This window comes from Molothrus aeneus, chromosome 5, assembly GCF_037042795.1.
Source record: "Molothrus aeneus isolate 106 chromosome 5, BPBGC_Maene_1.0, whole genome shotgun sequence".
NCBI lineage: Eukaryota > Metazoa > Chordata > Aves > Passeriformes > Icteridae > Molothrus > Molothrus aeneus.
This window is the reverse complement of record NC_089650.1, coordinates 67,211,517-67,230,607: the sequence shown is the minus strand read 5'-3', so window position 1 is coordinate 67,230,607 and position 19,091 is coordinate 67,211,517. Positions and strand designations below refer to the sequence as shown.

The 19,091-nt window shown below is 42.1% G+C and overlaps 1 protein-coding gene across 1 annotated transcript in view; it reads right to left on the bottom strand.

The window, feature by feature from the left end:
- The window catches only part of MKLN1 (muskelin 1), a 102,795-nt gene that overhangs the window by 65,939 nt on the left and 17,765 nt on the right, over positions 1-19,091 (bottom strand). The window contains exons 3-6 of the mRNA XM_066551052.1: positions 14,655-14,797; positions 13,167-13,255; positions 7,257-7,366; positions 3,289-3,481 (exon numbers count right to left, since the gene is read on the bottom strand). Of these exons, the coding sequence (XP_066407149.1) occupies positions 3,289-3,481; positions 7,257-7,366; positions 13,167-13,255; positions 14,655-14,797 (535 nt within the window). The remainder of the gene's footprint in view (positions 1-3,288; positions 3,482-7,256; positions 7,367-13,166; positions 13,256-14,654; positions 14,798-19,091) is intronic.

Genomic DNA, 19,091 nt, shown 5'->3' with positions numbered 1-19,091 from the left:
CACTTTGTCAATACCCACCACTGCAAATATCAGCCTCTCCAGAAGACATTTTAGGCTGAACTGAGTGTGCAGTATCTCTGTCAACCTCGCTGCACTTCTGTTTGTGCCTTTAAGGCAATGAACTCCCAGATCAGCAAGCGGTCAGGAGTTCACATATTCATGCCCAGTCTGCAACAGAACAGTTGCTCTTTGAACGATTTCAGGGATAATTTAAGGATCTGTATGTCTCAATTAACTCTACACTTCAGCTACACAGTACACAGACACAGGACTAAAGTTAATCCTCTTTTATTTGGAAAAACAACGCATCAGACAGGAGTTCAGTGGTAAGAACACCCACACCTTAGAGACTAAGCAGCAAGCTACTGAGACTTCACAACAGAGCTGCTAGGAAAGTAAAATGATAAAAAAATCATCACAGAATGGCCTGGGTTGGAAGGGACCTGAAAAATAATCTGGTTCTAATCCCCATGCCATGGAGACAGGGACACTTTTCAGCAGAGCAGGCTGCTCAGAAAATGCTGGGGAGCTTGACAGATGCAGAACAGAGTAAGGACAGGTAACTGTGGAAGATCACAGGGAGCAGGAATACTGCAGGAGAACATGCTGAAGGCTGAAAACCTCCATTCCCATCCTACCAAGAAGAATCCAGCTGTTAAGCACCATTAATATTCAGCACCTTGACTGCCACAACTTCAAACAAATTGCTCCAGCTGCGGTTTTGAGGGGTTTTGTGGCTATCAGAAGAGGTTTGTCCTGCCCTCTCCCCCACCCTAGCCTGATCAGCTCCCTGTCTGGGTTGGCCATGTGGCAGCACGAGCACCAGTGCCAGGGACACAGTGTCCTGAGCAAGGGCAGGATTGACCCAGTTAGTGAAAACCCGCAGCGGTGTCAGCTTAAAGCAAATATGGGATGCAGCCTCGGTGTCTCGGGATAGATAGCACTTCTCTCCAAAGAGTGCTGGGAGGCGATAGAGCTTTAAATGGGTACATTTAAAGCTGAAGACAGCATAAAGAATGGCAGGAGGATGGGGGAAGGAAGGTTAATGTATTCCAAGACAAGCAAAATCATTAAGGATGACCAACAGAGCGATGGGAGATGCGCACACTGACATTTAACTTTAGCTAGCCAGGTGCTGGATTAAAATGAAGCAAAATAAACATCCCCATGCATATTTTTCTGTCCCTTAGAAGCAGTGACAAAACCTAATGATGCTCTTGAAGACTCTCCTGCTAAATTATCCACCGTCTGTTACTACCAAGACTTGCTGGAACTAAAAAAAGACTGATAAAACAAGCTGCAGCATATTCCTTCAGCTCACCTAAGTGATGCTGAGCCCCTCAGCCTCCAAAAAGGGATGTGATAACAAAAACCAGGGAAGGAGGATTATCCACATCAAATCTGACAAGAAACAAGTGTCTGTCAGGCAGAACAATACAAGACCTACAGTTTCCTACCAGGCCAGTCCTTTGCCAGTATTTCCACACCTGGAAAAGCAGTGCACTGCTGACAGCAGCCCCACTCTCAGCAAACATTAAGTAGTAAAAGAAATTAAAATATAAGAGCTCAAAAAATGAGGCTAAAAACATGCACTTCGTTCGCACCTAAGACAAAAATTCCATTTTTGAGAGTACTTTTTCAGCACATTCTAAGACTTTGAGTGAAATTCCATTCAAGAAATCATTTCCACTCCAGCCTGCAATGAAGTGGAAAGAGGACAGCCTCCAGGCACTGAGATTAAGCCATGGCCAAGGCAGCAGAGCGAGGCAATGATAAAATCATCACCATCAGCACTCAGCACTCCTCTGGCTGCTGCTGCATCATGGTGGGCTCATCAGCTCCCTCCAGGCACTCGTGTCTTTGAGACACACACAGAAACAGCTCCCTGCTGCTTTTCCAGCCTGCAATCCTCCCTTGCCCTTACGATTCAGGAGGAAGCTGCCAGTTGCAAAATGCCCCTGCGTTGCAGGAAGCTGTTCACACTCCCAGCCCAGCCAACACTCCGCTGTCTCGGGAGGGTGAGGATGAACGTGGCAATTCTCAGTCTCAACACTTGTAGCTGCTCATGGAGCTCAGCACAGGGCAGGTCTCCACTGCTCTGTCTGAAGAGAAACCTCGAGCCAAACCCATAGAAAACTATTTACTGCAGTTTTGGAAGACCTGTTGCAATAAGCTCCTTAAAACTGTGCTCAGTTGAACAGCTTAGTCACAAAAAGATGGTGGGTTTTCATGGAAGACAGCCCTTGATTTCCAAGCTATCATTTCTGTCACATTCTGAGAAGCACTTCCAGCTTGAGTGGTACAAACCACACTGATGGGAGTCAAGCAGGTACACTGGCATCTTTCCAAAGGTATTACAAAATGACTGATTAGCCCAGAATTAAAGAATAATATCTCTGGTGCCAGCTATCCATGAAATTGGTTGACTAAGTCCCTAACTCCACTGGCATCAGACACAAAGTTTTCCTCTTACACCAGCAAAAGTCTCCCATAACAAATGACTGCACAGAGTCAAAAAGCTCTACACCCACAGCCAAGAGCACCTCTGTTTTATCAGACTGCAATCCAAAACTGCTGCACAGGTCTTGAGAGTCACTTCAGTGCAACAGCTCCACTCTTTCTGTATCCTATTCGATCAAGACAGAGTACATCTCCCTCCTTTTAGGAGTTGAGAGCTGTTTATACACCCTGTTTTTAAGTAGAAAGCTTTCAAGCAAAATATTAATAGCAGTTCCAATGAAACTGACTGGCCTGCCAAGGTCCCACTCTGCAAAGGAAAACAGACTCTGCCTCCAGTCACTTCCACAGAATTGTCCAAGGATTATCTTCCCCATAAGCAAAGAGAGCATCCTCATTGAGACTCAGCTGAAAACTTCTGCCTGAACACCAACTCAGTGGTGAGCTCCAAGCAGAAACCATGATCCAGATTACTACTGAGAACTCCAGTCTTTTGCTTCCCTGCTCACCATTCCAGTGACTTTCCTGACAGTTTAAGCCCACCTTCAGTTGCCAACACTTACATGAAGAACTTGTCTTTACCCACTCAAGTGCACCGCCTTGTCATCTCTGGGGGAAAGTGACTCCAAAAGTAGCAGCAATAAGAGATTTCATGAATTTTTATCCCTCATCACACACACACTCACAAGTCCAAAAGCTGACAGCACACCAGAAATGAAACAACACATGGACCTGCCAACTCTACTACTAAGCACACTAACATTCAAAAGAAGGTAACATTTCAATGCACTTTTTTTCAAGCTAATGAATCACTTCCTCTGATTCTCTTACCATTCACAGCTTTTTCTATCAGCTCTTCACAAGCATCGAAGTCCCCCTTCAACACCAGCTTGTCGTGCAGGTCTGTCAACATGGGGTGCTCCAGAGCAATCTTGGTTTTCTTCTGCAGCGACTCGAAAGCCTCGGTGTAGTTGTGCTGCCGAAAATGCTTTAGGCAAAGGCGAATGGCTTCCTGTTCACGGTACTACTGGAACACAAGAAAACCTCTGAGACATGGAGATTCCTCCTCTGACCAGCACTGCTGGCAGCTACCTGTGAACCTGCCCAGAGACAGGATCTCTTATCCACGCCGCGCTAAGGACTCGCGGGCTCACGGAGGAAGGCTGTGTGAGAGACATTACAAGCTGTGCAGGCATTTACTTTCCAACAGTATAGAAATTATACAATTTGGTATCATCCAATTTAATAAGCATACAAGAAAGAGAGTGCATGGTGTCCCAGATCTCTGGGGTGACCATTATTTCCCCCCCATCTGCTTGGCCCTGCTGTTCGAGGCCTACACGAAGCACGGAGCAAGAAAAAGCCGTCGCTATCAGCATTACATAATTTGATTGTATGACTCTTACATAACAAAATAATTTTGAAGAGTAAGTAGGTCACAGCTTTTCTAGAAGCAGAAGGAGGAAAAAAAAAAAGCTGTGAGAATGGGAATACTTGCAATGACCAGCACTCCTGCCACGGAAAGGCAGAAGGCTGACCCCAAATCCTGTGGGTTTGTGAGGGTTTGGAATCACAGCACCAAGGATTTCTGTGCACGCCAAAGTTTTAACTTCTAAATATTCTCCTGCATCTTGAAGCAGAACCTCTGTTTTCACACCACGGATGGAGCCACAGCTGCCCACCTCCCACTCAGCTGTGGGAAGGGGTGAGAAAGGTGGAAGAAAACCCACGTTGGGTCAAACATCCTGGCACAGACACACGAGGGAGTAGTAAACTCTGAGTAAGAGCTACAATTTTCAAAGCTGCTAACAAGACGTATAAAAACCACAGATTTTTAAGTTGATAAGTAGCAGAAACACTTTATTTTAAATAGACTTTTCAATCCTAAATTCTAAGGCATTAAAAAAAAAAATCTCCATTTCCATCTTTAACACACAACTACTATGGTAAAAAGCAAATGTAACTTTAAGCATCTATAAGACTGATCAAATTACAGACAAAAGATTTTACTCCTAAATGGACACTACTGCTAAAAGTGAAGTTTATAGTATTCAAATGAACAGAATATTTCTGAAAACCTGGAACTAACACTGACATTCAACAAAATTTAATGCTCTCGAAAGAATGGCTCGATAGCAAGAATCTCATAAACTGAAGCGGCTAAAAAGAAACACGGCCATGTGCTGTATTTTTAGTTCTTAATCCATCAGTATTTCACAGCTGCAAATAGCCAGAACTATGCATTTTTAGAAAACCAGTTCCCAGCCCACATAAAGGCCAAGGACATGTACCGATAAGAATGCAAGGCTGCAGCAAAGAATTATTAAAGCTAAAACAGTTTTACAGCACAACTGGCAAAAAACAACTCCTTTTTTTTCTTTCCAAGAGATGCCTAAGACACTCTCTAAGCAAATCTTCAGTTGCATGAGTCAAGGCCAAAACCAAATTAGATTTTTTTGTTCAAAGGGATAGCAAGCAAAAGGAGAGCTGCACACCAGTAACTACCAGCTTCTGCATTTTTAGATCCTCCAGATCAGACAAAAATCAGACAAAATTGAGACAGAGGATACCTCCCCCCTTTCACTGAGCCTCTCATGACTGATAGACCTGGCTTAGATAGCTAGGAATGACTTGGATGGAGTCTGGCCACTTGATGCAATATAAAAGTTTATATTCAAGTTTATATTCAAGTGACATCATGGTAGTACTTCAAAAGTTAAATGTAAAAACCTGCTTTAAGCAAAAAATATGTATAAAAAGTATATAAAAGGCTCCTTTTTAAATGCTGTCATACAGGTTTAAAGAGATGACAACCCAAATAATAGCTTTGAGCTGAAGCTGTAAATAATTCCTATGGTTAAAAACGTAACAAGAGCAGGAAACTAAGACATCAACACTGTCAAATACACTCGTAGAATTAAAAATACTTATGTGCTCATTATCAGAAGTGGTACCCAGTGATCAAGTACTCCTTCTCAGGTGCTGAAGTATGTCCACTCCTCAGGAAAGAGGGGTAAGGCTGTTTGGAGGCAGTAGGCTGAGCTGGACAGCAAGGAGAAAGTGCTGAGGAATGTTCCACTCCTTATCCATTATCCCCTGCTCCACTCCCCACAGGAGAGGGAGGTTTTGTTGGCACAAAACAAAAAGGAAGGGCAATGTGGTGTAGAACCTTCCTCTCATCTGATGTTGCAGGCAGTGAAAAATTATTACACTTCAAAGACTCTGAGATTTCCAAAAACACACGTGATAATATTCCCACCATCTTAAAGAACTGGAGGAAACAGGTCAACCTTTCTGCCTTTCCCTAAATATGGGACAGCACATCCCTCTCCATGGATCCAGCAACAGCAGCCTCTCTTCTGTGAGAGAGGAGAACATCAGTGGCACGTGCACTCATCACCAAAAACTTGGCAGTGGATCCTAGCAGAGCTCACACCACCATGACTCAGTCTCTGCACTGCTGCCTTGGGGCTCCAAGCTCTAGGAGAACAAAGCTGGCAGCCCTTGAAGAAGCTGGCCCTACACACAATGCTGACCAGGAAAAGCGCCCATTCCATGGGAGAAGATGGAACAAAACAGATGCAGACATCGTCGCTGCATGACTCCTGACCAAAAAAGAAAATAAAAATCAGAGCTTCCTGCTTTCAGCAACTGGTCCAAACTGCCAGACACGCCACCACGTGCAGAGCCAGCAAAAGGAAAACCACCAGCAGCTTCTGTCAAGTGGACTTCCATCATCAGCTGACTCATGACCACAACACCACTCGGACCATAAAGCAGCTCCAGACAACTTCCACTGTGCTGGTTATTTAAATCCTTCACAAAGCAGCTCATGATGTTGGTGTAAATGGGCACGAGCCAGACACCACAGTCACACACAGCTTCTTGACCATTCTGGCAGCACCCTGAACTAATCACACACCATCTCCACCTCCTTCTAAGTTCTTCCTTCTGGAAGCAGAGATACACTGCTCCACTACTCAGTCCTACTCAGCTGGGAAGGATGTCTTCTCTGCAACACAATATGAGTTTCATTAATTGTTCCAGAGGAACCAAAGCACAAAATGTACCAATAAAATGTGTTCTGGTTGTCAGTGTGCACTTCCCTCCCATGGGAGAGGCATCTCTAATACTCAATTAAACACAAGTTATAAAAATAAAGTTTGGAAACCCTTGAACTTTCTGTCTATCTAATGACAAATGACATAAATCATCTCATCTCACGGTCCAGTGGCACCAGCCCCACTCTGTTCCAGGATATTCAGCAAAAAGACAGTAAGAGGGAAACATCTAAAGAGCAAGACACCAACAAGGATTCTCTTTAAAAAAATGTCATTTTTATACCCTGTAACAAAAGGTGCATCTGTAACCCAAAAGGTTCTGGACTCCATGGACTCAAGTTAGAAGAGTCAGAAGGCAACAAGAGGGAGAAACAGAATCTGGTTTTGTTAACATTCATTTCCCTTCCAATACAAATACTAATACTTTACTAATATTGTCCCCTTTGGCTCAGTGTCCACTTCTTGTGATGTCTACCTGTCAGGTTTTTTGGGTGATGCTGGTGGTTTTGGGGTTTCTTGGGGCTGTTTTGTCGGTCTTTCAAAGAGAACAAACAGATAAAATTCAGACAGTTTCCCTCAGGGTCAAAGTCAGCCACATGGTTCCAAGTATGCATGTTTGCTGTTTTAATAGCTGATGTTCAAGGAATGAAAAGGTCACATCACTCCAGTAAGAGAGGTTTCACAAGATTCTGAGACTGGGAATCTTCAAACAAACAGGCATCCAAAATGCAGGCCTACCTTGCTGTACCAGTTGAGGCATGGCTGGACCACATCTGGATCATCAATGCCATTTAGTTCAACATACCAGATACTAAAATTGAAGCTAGGTCCCCACGATAAGAGTGGAACTGGAGAAGAAAGGAAAAGGAGAAAAACTATGCATAAACATCAAACAATCACTATTGCAACAGAATGATTTTAAAGTTTACACAAAATTCAGTGTTTCTGACTTAAGTTCTAGCTCATTTAACTTAGCTTAGGAAAATTACCAAATACATCATGTTCAAGTTTGTCATTTAAAGCAACCTGTGCTGAGCAACATTAACACAGCAGATCATTACAAAGCAGAAGCTTGCTTTAAGCAGAAGAGCAAAAACACTATCATTAAAAACAGCTCCAAGAGGCAACAAGCTTTAACAAGGATGGGAATCACGAGCATACTAGCGACAGTATTTGCTCCTCATAGTACATTTATTTCCCCATTTGTCAGCAACAATTATTTTCCCTAATGGTGAAGACAAGAAGCTTGGGTAGTTTAAATTTTACAAAATTAGTAACATCTGCAAGTTGTGGAGGAGCGAGGGAGGGATAACTGTCAGTTTCTAACTTAAAAACTCTATTTTTTTTAAAAGCTTTATTTAATCTGCGCAGTTTTTTTGCTGGTACTATTTCATCTGAATATTGGAACAAATGGACCTCAAATACTAAAAGACCCATGAAACACACTACAGCCTCTCACCTATGGCTTCTCTACCACTCTGGGTTAGTATCTGTGGCCTTGCACTGATTTTGTGGTTAATCTGCAGGTTAAGACCTGGTTCTGCTTTTTGAAGCAACTCCAACCCTCAGAAAACTTGTGTGTGAACTCTGACTCATTAAAACTGCAATGAAATTGAGTGGTTTCATTTCAAACATTTTTGTTTCCTTTTTATTTGACTCTAACTGATAAACAGGAAAAGACAGTATTGAAGTTGAACGAGCAGTTACCAGCAACACCAAGGAGTCTCCACTACCTCCTCCCTTCCACTATTTTTGCCACTAAGAAATTGCCTGTTGAAACAGGCACCATGAAATACCACTGAGATTAACCTGCTGAACTCACGTTTTTCTGACCTACTCCTTGAGGAAATAAAAACCCCAAACTCATCATAAAGCTTCTCCTGAGCTCTTACAGGTTCTTAAGTATTTCTACCTCAAACAAGCTACATCTATGATTGTCTGCAATGTGTTTGGGCACAAGGCACATGTTCAAACACATGATTTTCTAAGTTTTAGAGAGTGTATTTACAAACCTATTGCTAAAGATGCACAGTAACTTCTGGGAACAGTCAAGAGCCAAAGAGACTTTGTACATGCAACTCTTAACTGATTTTAATATCCCTAAGAAGGTACTTTCTATTGTACAGCTCTCAAAACATCTTTTCAAACAGGTTTTTTTCAACTTGATTATTAAGCACACAGCGTGATGCCTTCAGAGCAGTTCCTTGTAGGTGCATGTTTGTGGAGAGAAGAGAGAAGTGAGGTGGTCAGAAAAACTAAGTCACCTGTCTCCCATCCACATTCCACACTCTCTGCCCAGGAAATTTCCCTCTTGCTGACTTTCATCCCCTGCACAGGCTGAGAGCTGCCAATGGGGTAACTTAACACCATAAAACATGACTGCTGCTAAATTCAAGTTGGGTCCCGGATATCCTACCCACTACTGCAGCAGTCTGGCAAAATACCACATCTAAGGGCAGCACCTTTGGTCTGTCCTCAGGCCTGAACACACAGACCAGACCAAACTGAGGTTAAATTTGCTATTTGGTCAGCTATAAACATCAAAGTCTATCCAACAGCTCACTGAACTGAAATGCTCAACTAAACCACAGACACCTCAAATGGGCCAAGACCATCCATTTCCTGATGGCAAACCTGAGGCCACCTTCCAAACTGAAATATTACCCCCTTCTCTATCCACCTCCTTTCTTTTCAGCAATTCTCCTCGAAACTTCTCCTCAAAACTCAAAACTTTCTGAGTTTCTCTCAGAAAACAAATTAACAATTCACCCTCCTCTCTTTGATGCTAACTACAACCCCTAAGAAGTTATTGGGATGTACACAAGAAAAAGCAAAGCCATCAACTTGCTGACGTTTGTCCTCCCCACAGTTAACTCAGAGCTTCCAACAGTCTTTTTTACAAAAAGGAAAAAACAAAACACCAGAAATGGTGATTTTTAACAGCAAGATTTTCAGGGTGCAATCTTTTCTAAGGAAAGCACATTAAGATGTACAGGGAAGGGAAGGAAAACCCTTCCCCAGAACTGCACAGGCAGAGAAAACTGAACCTGACTCCACAGGAGCAGAAAAAGAAACAAAGCTGAAGGTTGACACTGAAATGTGATTTCTGTTCCAGTTAGGCAAGTTGAAGTGTTCTGCTGGATCATCTCCCCATTTTTGAACTTCTTTCCTGACTCTCAGGAGACACCTCTCACCCTTTCTTCTGCCCTCTCTCTTTTGAGGCCTCCATAGGAGTGCTCAGATCTTCAGAAAAATCTCATTTTAGAGCACCCACAATCTGACTTATACCTGGAAAGAGGAGGCACTAAGTGCAGCATGGAAGCACTTTTTTCTGCACACCTTTGAGATGGAAATGTGCTACAATCAAAGATGTTGAAGGCCTAAAGGTATGTAATTCCTCCACTTTTTTATCAAAAAGCCACCTCACTATGTTTTTTCCTGCAGGTACCACAGCAATCCATCCTAAAAGGTATAACTGCTCAGAACAGTTGAATTGTCACTCCACAGTGAGAGGAGTTCAGCAGAGGAAAAAAAAACTTCTTAAAATCAATATTCTTCTGAGAAACAGAAGGTATTTGAGTCACTTAAACACTTCTTAATCCATACAAGGATGATTTTAGGGGATACTTCTCAATAATAGCTATGCCTAGACAAGGATTGCAACTCTGTAGTAGAGAAGCTAAAAGCAAAGGCATTAAACGCAGTAATTTTAAATACCTCTCTCAAGCTAATTTCTGTGTCCCTCATCTACAGGCAGACATACAAACAGGTACACTTGCAAAATGAAGAAAATATCCATTAAAAAAGTATCCCTCTTTTTTGTTCCATCAAAGCCTAAAAATCTTGAAGCTTAGTTACCAAATCCCATGCTAATAACAAACTGCAATGAGAATTACACCTGGCATTTTTCAAGTTCTTTCATGGCAATCAGTTTTTACACCTTCTGCTTTCAAGGACACAGCACAGAAAAATCTCTGCTTGGAGAAATCATGAGAACAGAGCCAGAAACAAAGCTCACAGACATGATAAAGATTATTCTTTGATATTTTGTCCAGATAAATACTTTCTTCTCTCTCTCCAGCTCTTTAATGAGGTACTACATGAAATGTAAAAATTACCTGTCAAGTAAGTCAAAAAGCCTGCACAACTGGGCATTTCAGTGCTCAGGAACTGCAGTTGAAGTAATTAAACTAACAGAAGTGCAAGGCTTTCCTTGACCAAAGCAGAGAGGTTATTCTTTCTGCGTTTTATGAGCCTGAAAATTCCTCTGCTATGTGAGCAATGGAGGCTGGAGCAGGAACTTCCCCCTCTCCCAGATCTGCACATGGTTTCTCCTGCCCCATACCCCCATATAAACCCCACTGCTGTGTTGCTGACAGTGCTGTTGTAGGTCCCTGTGCTGATGTGTGGAATCATAAAGCCCATTCCTGAATGCAAGTGCTGTGAACCCCCAAGCCCAAACCTCACTGATAGCAGGATTTCACCCTGTCAGTCCCTGAGAGTCCAAAAGGGCAGATTTTGGCCTTGTTTCCTGGCACTGTTACAAGGAACACAGCACGGTGCTTGAAATTTTGAGTTACTTTGGCTAGCAGCTTGGAAATTTTAACAAACTCAAAACATTTTCAAGCTGTGAATCTGAAAAATAACAGAATTTCGTAACAGTGTTTTGCAGTTGTTTCACAGCAAAATCTTCATCAACAAAATGACACCAGCCATCACCCAGAGGCTTTCATAGGTTTAGATGAAAAGACCATTTCCAGTTCTGTCTTAGCATAGGAATTTCTTCATGAAAGACAGCTTCAGGAAATCAAAGGCTATAGATAAAGCAAAACTCATCTCAAACCATAACCAGTGAGAAAGTGGCAGCTCATTGCAAACCTAATATTAATGTAGATAATAATGTTTATTCATGGAATGGTTTGGGTTGCAAGACAACTGAAAGAGCACCCAACTTCATGCCCCTGACATGTTCAGGGACACCTTTCACTACCCCAGGTTGCTCCAAGCCCTGTCCAACCTGGTCTGGGACACTTGCAGGGATCCAGGGGCAGCCACAGCTTCTCTGTGCACCCTGTGCCAGGGCCTTCCCACCCTCACAATCAGGAATTTCCTGCTAATATCTAATCTAAATCTACCCTCCTTCAGATAAGGCTGTTTCCTCTTGTCCTATCAGTACATGCCCTTGAGAAAAGTGCTACATGAAGATCCCATCCCAATAAAACAAGGTACTGATATAATTTCAGAGGAAAACATCCTGGTAATGGGAATTAATCAGCCTTTCACTTTCACAACAAGTTTCAACTCACAGCTACACTTCATTTCATCAGAACACACTTTCCTAGAATACAATTTACACATCCAAAGAAGCAGCCAGAAATCTTTCCATTGGGCCCTTTAGCCCTCCAGGAACTACTTGCTAGTTTTTAGCCACTGAAAAATAACATTTTCCAAAAACTTAATGTTGGAAGCTTCAGAATAAAAAATAAAAAAAAAATAAAGCTTTTAAAAATTCATTTAACTTCCCTGATTTAGTCAACCTTTAACTTGATTCCTCTGCTACTCTTGAGGTTTCCTAAAGCCAAGTACTACAGTTGCTTCCAAAAGTAGCAGCCAGAAACCAGCCCAGTGAACAACCAAATCCTCCACTTCTCTAAGAACAGGAAACCCCACAAATGATTACTGGATTCCCAGCCTGAAGCTTTCAGTTCCTGACAAACATAAGGAGATTCAGAAAGAACACACTGGAGCAAAGGGCTCAAAGGGGAGCCCCTACACAGCCACTATCATCAGAGTCTTGGCAAAGGAATTAGCCAACACATCAAAACACTCCTAAATTCATCTAAACTAGCCAACAGGATCTTATCTTATTTTTCAGCAATTACCTCCTTGCTCTATTTTTAACCTTAAACAGCTAGTTTAAACCCAGTCATTCTTGTACTATCTCAGTAGGTAGGAAGGGAAAGATAAATGTGCTGAGCAAGCTGAAAGGCTCCAAATCCTTGGATTAAATCCAACAACTGTAAGGATTGTTCCTTGTTCTCTCAGGCCTGCAGAAAGCAAGGAAGAGCTATCCTTACCTGCTCCTATCACACATCCCAGTACCTAGCCCCTCAACCTCTGCCCCAGCCAAACCAAAAATCAGAGGGTACAACCCCTCCCTGCCCCTGGGTGTCATCCTTAGCCAGAGGTGAGTGAGACATTGTGGTAAGAGCAGCAGAGAGAGAACAAGGGAGGCTTCTGCTGTTGCTTTATGTGTTACAACTGTGTTTGAGAACAAAACTTTTCAAGAATAGAGGGCTGTCAAAATAGAAACTTTTACTGGTATTTAGCTTAGTTCTTTCTTTAAAGCTCTATACAGCAATTCACAGGAGGACAGTAAGCAGCTTTGCCCGCAATTAGTTGACTCAACAGCTGTATTTCTGAAAATTGCTCTATTTTGCTTTCACTCCCCAGGATCTAAATTATGAAGCTACTATTTCTTATTAACAGGACTTCACTGTGTTCCAATCTAACCAGCCTAAAAGATGATGAAATGGAACAGCTATTGTGGATACTGTGCCTGAGTACAATGAAGTCACAAGTGCCAAGACAGGCACAAGTATCAGAAGAGATTATTTTCTACTCAGAATGCTGAAAAAATGCATTTACCTATCTTAATGAATCGACAGGGGAACATCTGTTCATCAATTTTATGCTTCAAGGTGAATGTTTCTTTGTTATAATCATTCTTTAAGCCACTGTGGGAAAAAATAAATAAGGTTACTAAATCTTACCTTGTATTTAAGGACTAGCTAATAAATGCAATCTAGGTCACGCCTGAAACACGCAGCTTGTTTCACACCACTCTGAATCATCAGTACACGTGCTGGACCCAGGCCTGGGCTGCTCTCCACCTACCTGTGCCTCCCTGGGAGGCAGCACTGGCATTTTGGGAGGGAATTGGCTTTGGATCAGTGCTGCTCCTCTGCAACTGGAACCCTGAGACTTCAGCTGCTGATGTGCTGAACTGCACTCTTCCATTCTCAAGAGGGAGATGGATCAGGTCTCAAAATGATCACCCTGACAAAGTGCTTTGTGATTCATTTATGGGCATTGCTTTCAAAAAATATCAAATACTTAGTATAATTTATAAAGAAACTTAAGTCCATATTTACTGAAAATACAAGTACAGGTCCCAAAATAGGATTTTCATTAAACTTCAGCAGAAGTGAAACAATATTAAATGCCAATAATTACTGTGACTCTAAAAGACTTTTCCTCCCACAATTGTAACAGCAATGAAGTCAAGTTTCAAGACAGATCTATCTAAAGAGGGTAAAAGTGTGGGAAGGGTTGTGGATAGATTCTATATGGTCTAGAATGATACCTGCAACATAGAATTTCCCATGTTTGTCCATGGCTACTCTGCTTGACTACAGATGATGTACCCCTGGCGATGGACTTCTCTTCTGTAGGCCCCCTAAAATACACTGGTTCTTGCTACTCTTATCTCTTGTACTCCTGAATTTTAAATCTCATTTCCCTTTCTGAAACAGCACACTCCTTAAAAGGCCCTTGCAAATTTACATTAGCAACTACTCAGAAGTTCTGGATAAACTGAACAGCCCAAAGGCTCTTTTTTTAGTACCTATCAGTACAACTCTATGAAATCCAACTAAACAAAGGAAAATGCAGGTTTCCACTTGCCTGTTTGATTGATTCACCCATGTGAAAAAGGCAAATCAGCTGACTAGTTCAGATCTTTAAGGCTGCAACAAGGGTTTTGACAAGGGGATTGGGCTTTTAAAAGTTACTTCAAAGTCCCCTACACCTGGGGAATCATTTCTTCCATGCCTCATGCACATGGAAGGAAGGAACTGCAATCCAGCAACACTGCACCCAGCACTCAGCTCTTCCAAATCCCCAAAAGCTCGCTCTCCACAAACCTCTGTGGTTAGAGCAGGATAAGGAAGGCTCCTGGAGCGAGTGTTGGGATTGCTGCTCTCTGACCTGACCATAAACACGAGGGCAGCTAATGGCAGGGTCACAACCACAGCTCTGCCCCTCTGCTGGCCATGTGTCTGCTGGGGAGACAAGGGGGAAGAGCATTTTGGTCCAGCCTTTATGATTCCCAGAGCTGATGGAATCACATCTTACCTGGATAAGAGGTCTGTCATATTCTCCTCGTTCATCCCACCAAAGACTTTAAACTTCTTTAAATTGCAGACATGTGTTTTCTCATATTTGCCAAATGTGATGCTCTGGACTATAGCAGGTCTTTCAAGCTTCAAAATCAAATACTGTGGAAGAGAAAACAGTGAGTTTGAATATTAAAGCTAAGGCTGCAAAACATGCTAAGGGAGAAGCACTACAGCCTCCAAATACTCAAAGCCAGAGAATAAAAGCAAAGATGAAACCTCCTCATTATGGTATTTTTTCATTGGTCCTGGAATGAAGGAAAGGTTTTAAAAAAATACTATTTTTAAATCAGTTTACCTAGGAAAAAGATTTGGTTGAACTACTTATGCCAAGCAATTCTATTCAGAGCTTACATACATTCCTTTAAGTTGGACTCAAGACTTCCTGAAATCTGGCAAATAGGATCCAACTACAGAGAGTGAAGATTCAAACGCCCACTACAGCCTGAAATGAAACCTAAACTGAATACACAATTAGATAAATACAGTATGTTCCACATGCTAAGAGAACATCAAATTACTTTTCCTCTCTGGGCTGATGCTGTTTAACCACTAACACAAAGTTTGGTGTGTGGCAAACAGCACAACCAACTGCTTATTAACCATCCCAGATAAAACTGAGCCACTTAATTACAGAAAAGGAGCTTTACATGCAAAATGATGAAAATGTTCTCCCTTGTGAACATTTGCTCCCCTCTCACACTGGGTGAACACAATCTGTGTATGAGTAGTTAGATTATTTATACTCAGGCCACAGCTACCAGCTTCAGCAGCACTGCTGGAGGAAGAGGTCTGTTCCCATGGAAAAGCAGGAGAAGGGAAGCATTGCACCATTCATCAGGGACCACCAAGTACCTTCCCCTACCAAACAGCTCTTGGAGGGAATCTGGAGACACCTTGGCTTTTTTCACCTTGCAGAACACATCAAGTTTTAGATCTGAAAATAATGTGTTTCACGCTCTTCCCTGATTTCTCAGAAATAAGCAGTGCACCACAGAGGCAAAGCACAGAATGACAACTACTCATCCTGCTGGATTTTGTTACAAAGCCCTGTCATCAGGGCTCCAGCACAAGCAGATTAGCACGTTGTAGGACACCTCCCACCACAGGCTCTGCTGGTGGCCCTGTCCTCCAAGCAGCAGCACTGCCAAGCCAGACATGATGCCTGAGTTTTGGTCTTTCATCAGCATCAAGTAGATATCTGCATCTGTGTGGCTGCTTTCTGTAGATCCTGAGTGGTATCTCCTATGCTAAACATCTTAGGAGAGTATCTACTATCCTAGACAAGTGTATCAGTAGGGCAATCTCACCCTAGAAAGCTAACTTTTCAGAGAGCAGCAGGAAAAACTTGCTCATCCATTTAGTTCTCAGTCTTTTTTTCCCCTCAGCCCTATAAAGCAAATGATTCTCAATCTAGTAGCAGTACTGATATTGTTCTGGAGAGCACCAGGAAAAAGGTTTGACTTCAATGCCTGGTTCCTACTATACTTACAAAAAGCTTAGATTCAGAGAAATACTTGTACACAGAGCAGTTACAGATGAGGATGCAGACTGGATAGGTACTAACACCAGATTTACTGTCAAAGATGCTTCCATCATCTCAAATTTTTCAAAATTAAGAAAATAAACCAGTAGCAGCACTGTGGGAGTACAACAGGAGAACGCTTTAGTGCTTTTCCAAATGCTTTTAATGACAAATTTCTACTTTTGTGAAGAATACCATCCACCTAAATGTCAGAACCCACCGTTTATGCAGCAGCAAGCCATGCTGCTGTCTCAAAGTACTTCCCAAACTTCAGGGGAAAAACCCCACTAAAATTCTATAGAGAAAACTGATTTTCTAAAGAGAAAAAAGGAAAGAATAAGCAAAAGGACGGTCCTTTAATGAGCAAGGCAGCACTTGATACATGGCACAGCCCGCTGCCAAAATTCCCATACAGAACAGACAGTACACAATGTCTAAGAACTCCTCCTACACCATCATATCTTCCCTACAGATTTCTCCCAAAGCTGGAAAAGTGAAGCCAGCACTACCAGCAATTGCAATTCTTAATCCTGCTGGAATCCCAAACCTAATGCCTGGGCCATGAACACATACTTTCTCAAGTACCACACAAGATTTGCAAAAACTTGGCACAAACGTCATCCTGCATTATTCAATTCTTACCCTAAATTAAGGGAGAGAAAACCAGGACTGCAGTTAAATCCTTTATGCCTGGAAGGAAGCAAGGCACAGCAATTACTCCACGTGGCCAGCAGTGATTTCTTAACCCTACAGACAGGAGAGGGAACTCTGCCACCCTCCTTCCCACTTCCACACATCCCACCACCTGCTGAGTCATGCAGACCTTACAGAAAATAGAAGCACCAAAGCTAAACTCAACCTTTTTTTGTGAATTATCTGCTGATTGATATGGAAACAAAGAACAGATCTGCTATAAAAACCTGTGCCTAGATTTGTGTTTTTCTGGTTTATAATGCATATACACACACATCAAACTGAAAGTCTTTCAAACTAGAAGATACATTTAGATTAGCTATTAGGAATAAATTCTTTACTGTGAGGGTGGTGAGACCCTCTGGATTCCCCATCCCTGGAAGTGTCCAAGGCCAGGGTGGACAGGACTTGGAGCAAGCTGGTCTAATGGAAGCTGTCCCTGGGATGAGATGTTTAAGGACCCTTCTAACACAAACTATTCTGCAATTCAATGATACATGTAAAAATACAGAGATGTACTTTTTGGGTTTCTATACACACACCACTGCCACTGTGTGGGTACCAGCTATGAACCTCACTGATGTTGAAAAAACACAGTGCCTCAAGAGCTGCTAGCAGCTGGCTGCATGAATATTTTTGGACTGCTACCAGGATTTTAGCTGTGACAGACTATTCTCTGTAGCTCTAAAAGATGTGACAGAAGTGTCTGTAGGATCAAGTGATTTATTCAACCTGGAAACAGAACAAGTCTATGAGATTTCAGGCAAATACATCAAGATATTTGACACTTTTCCATTTTATTGCTGTGAGTAACATCAGTACATTTAATGTCCACGTATTCATGCAGTATTCCAGAAATCCAAATTATAACAGAAGTGTTTGTCCATTAGAACATGGCACACAGATACCAATTGGCATGACTGAGCAAAAACCTCAGCCCAGTTGTTAGGCCTCAGATCACAACACTAACAAAAAAGATGCTACAAACACCAGAAGAGGAAAACTTCTGGTTTCTGATCCAACTCCTTGGTAAGTAAATATGCACAAAGAGCAGAGTGAGTCACATATGGCACTTCAGCAACTCAACAGCTCCTTACAATGCACCCCCCAAAAAAAGCAAGTCCATTCTTGTCACACTGGGAGCTACAGCAAATTCCAAACCTTTTTAAAACTCTGGTCTGGTGCTACCATTTAATGACAACCATATGTAGGCTGCTGCATCACACCAACAGTGTAAATTTTATTAATGTAGTTTAAATTAATTCCTGATACAATCTACACAGCAGCATGGAAGTCAGAGGAAAACTGGTCTTCAGATACAAAACTGAAACCAATTGTTTGGACAATGCCACTAACTTTATGCATATGATCTTCAACTGTTCAAAATTCACAATTCCACAAGACTGGAATCGGCTGCCCAGGGAGCAGGTGACAGAAGTCACCATCCCTGGAGGTGTCCAAGAAACAAGTGGATGTGGCATTTAACTGGACTCTGGCACTGAGAAGGTGGTGATTGGTAAAGGGTTGGACTCTGATCTCAGAGGTCTATTCCAACTTAATTGATTCTGTGACCAAATATACTGAACTAGATCCCAAACTGCACTACACAAGCTGCCTGTACAATTAGAGTCACATAATCTTTTACCAATTTCTTCCTCTTTAACCAGTTCTGCTCAAGCATAATTTTTGATTAGGGAACAATGAAACTTGCATTGCATGTAAAAATAAAACCCACAAAATAACAAGGGCTGCCCTTGTCCACCACACAAAAATCTCGATTGCTCTTGCAATTAAGTTGGTGGCTAAATAAAAATCTATGCTCTTGGTCTACATGTTATTAATCAAGCCACTCAGGGGAATTAAGTGCTCTGCAGAGTCTTCCACATCAGACCATCACTGGAATCATCAGAATGAGCCTTTCTGACAGGGTCATGGTCTTCAGCATCATCAGCCTCGTTGCTTCACACTTCCAATGTAAGCCGAGAACAGCATTAAAAATAGAGCCATCAGCCCTCTCCTGCCTGAATAGGTTACTACATAACAGGTTTGTTATTAAATATACAATTTCTGGGTCATCTATTTCAAGACTCAAGAAAGATATCTAGTTTAATAAACAGAAAAACAGCTGTCAGATGTATTTCCTTTCACTGGCACTCATTCATAACCAACTGATGGCTT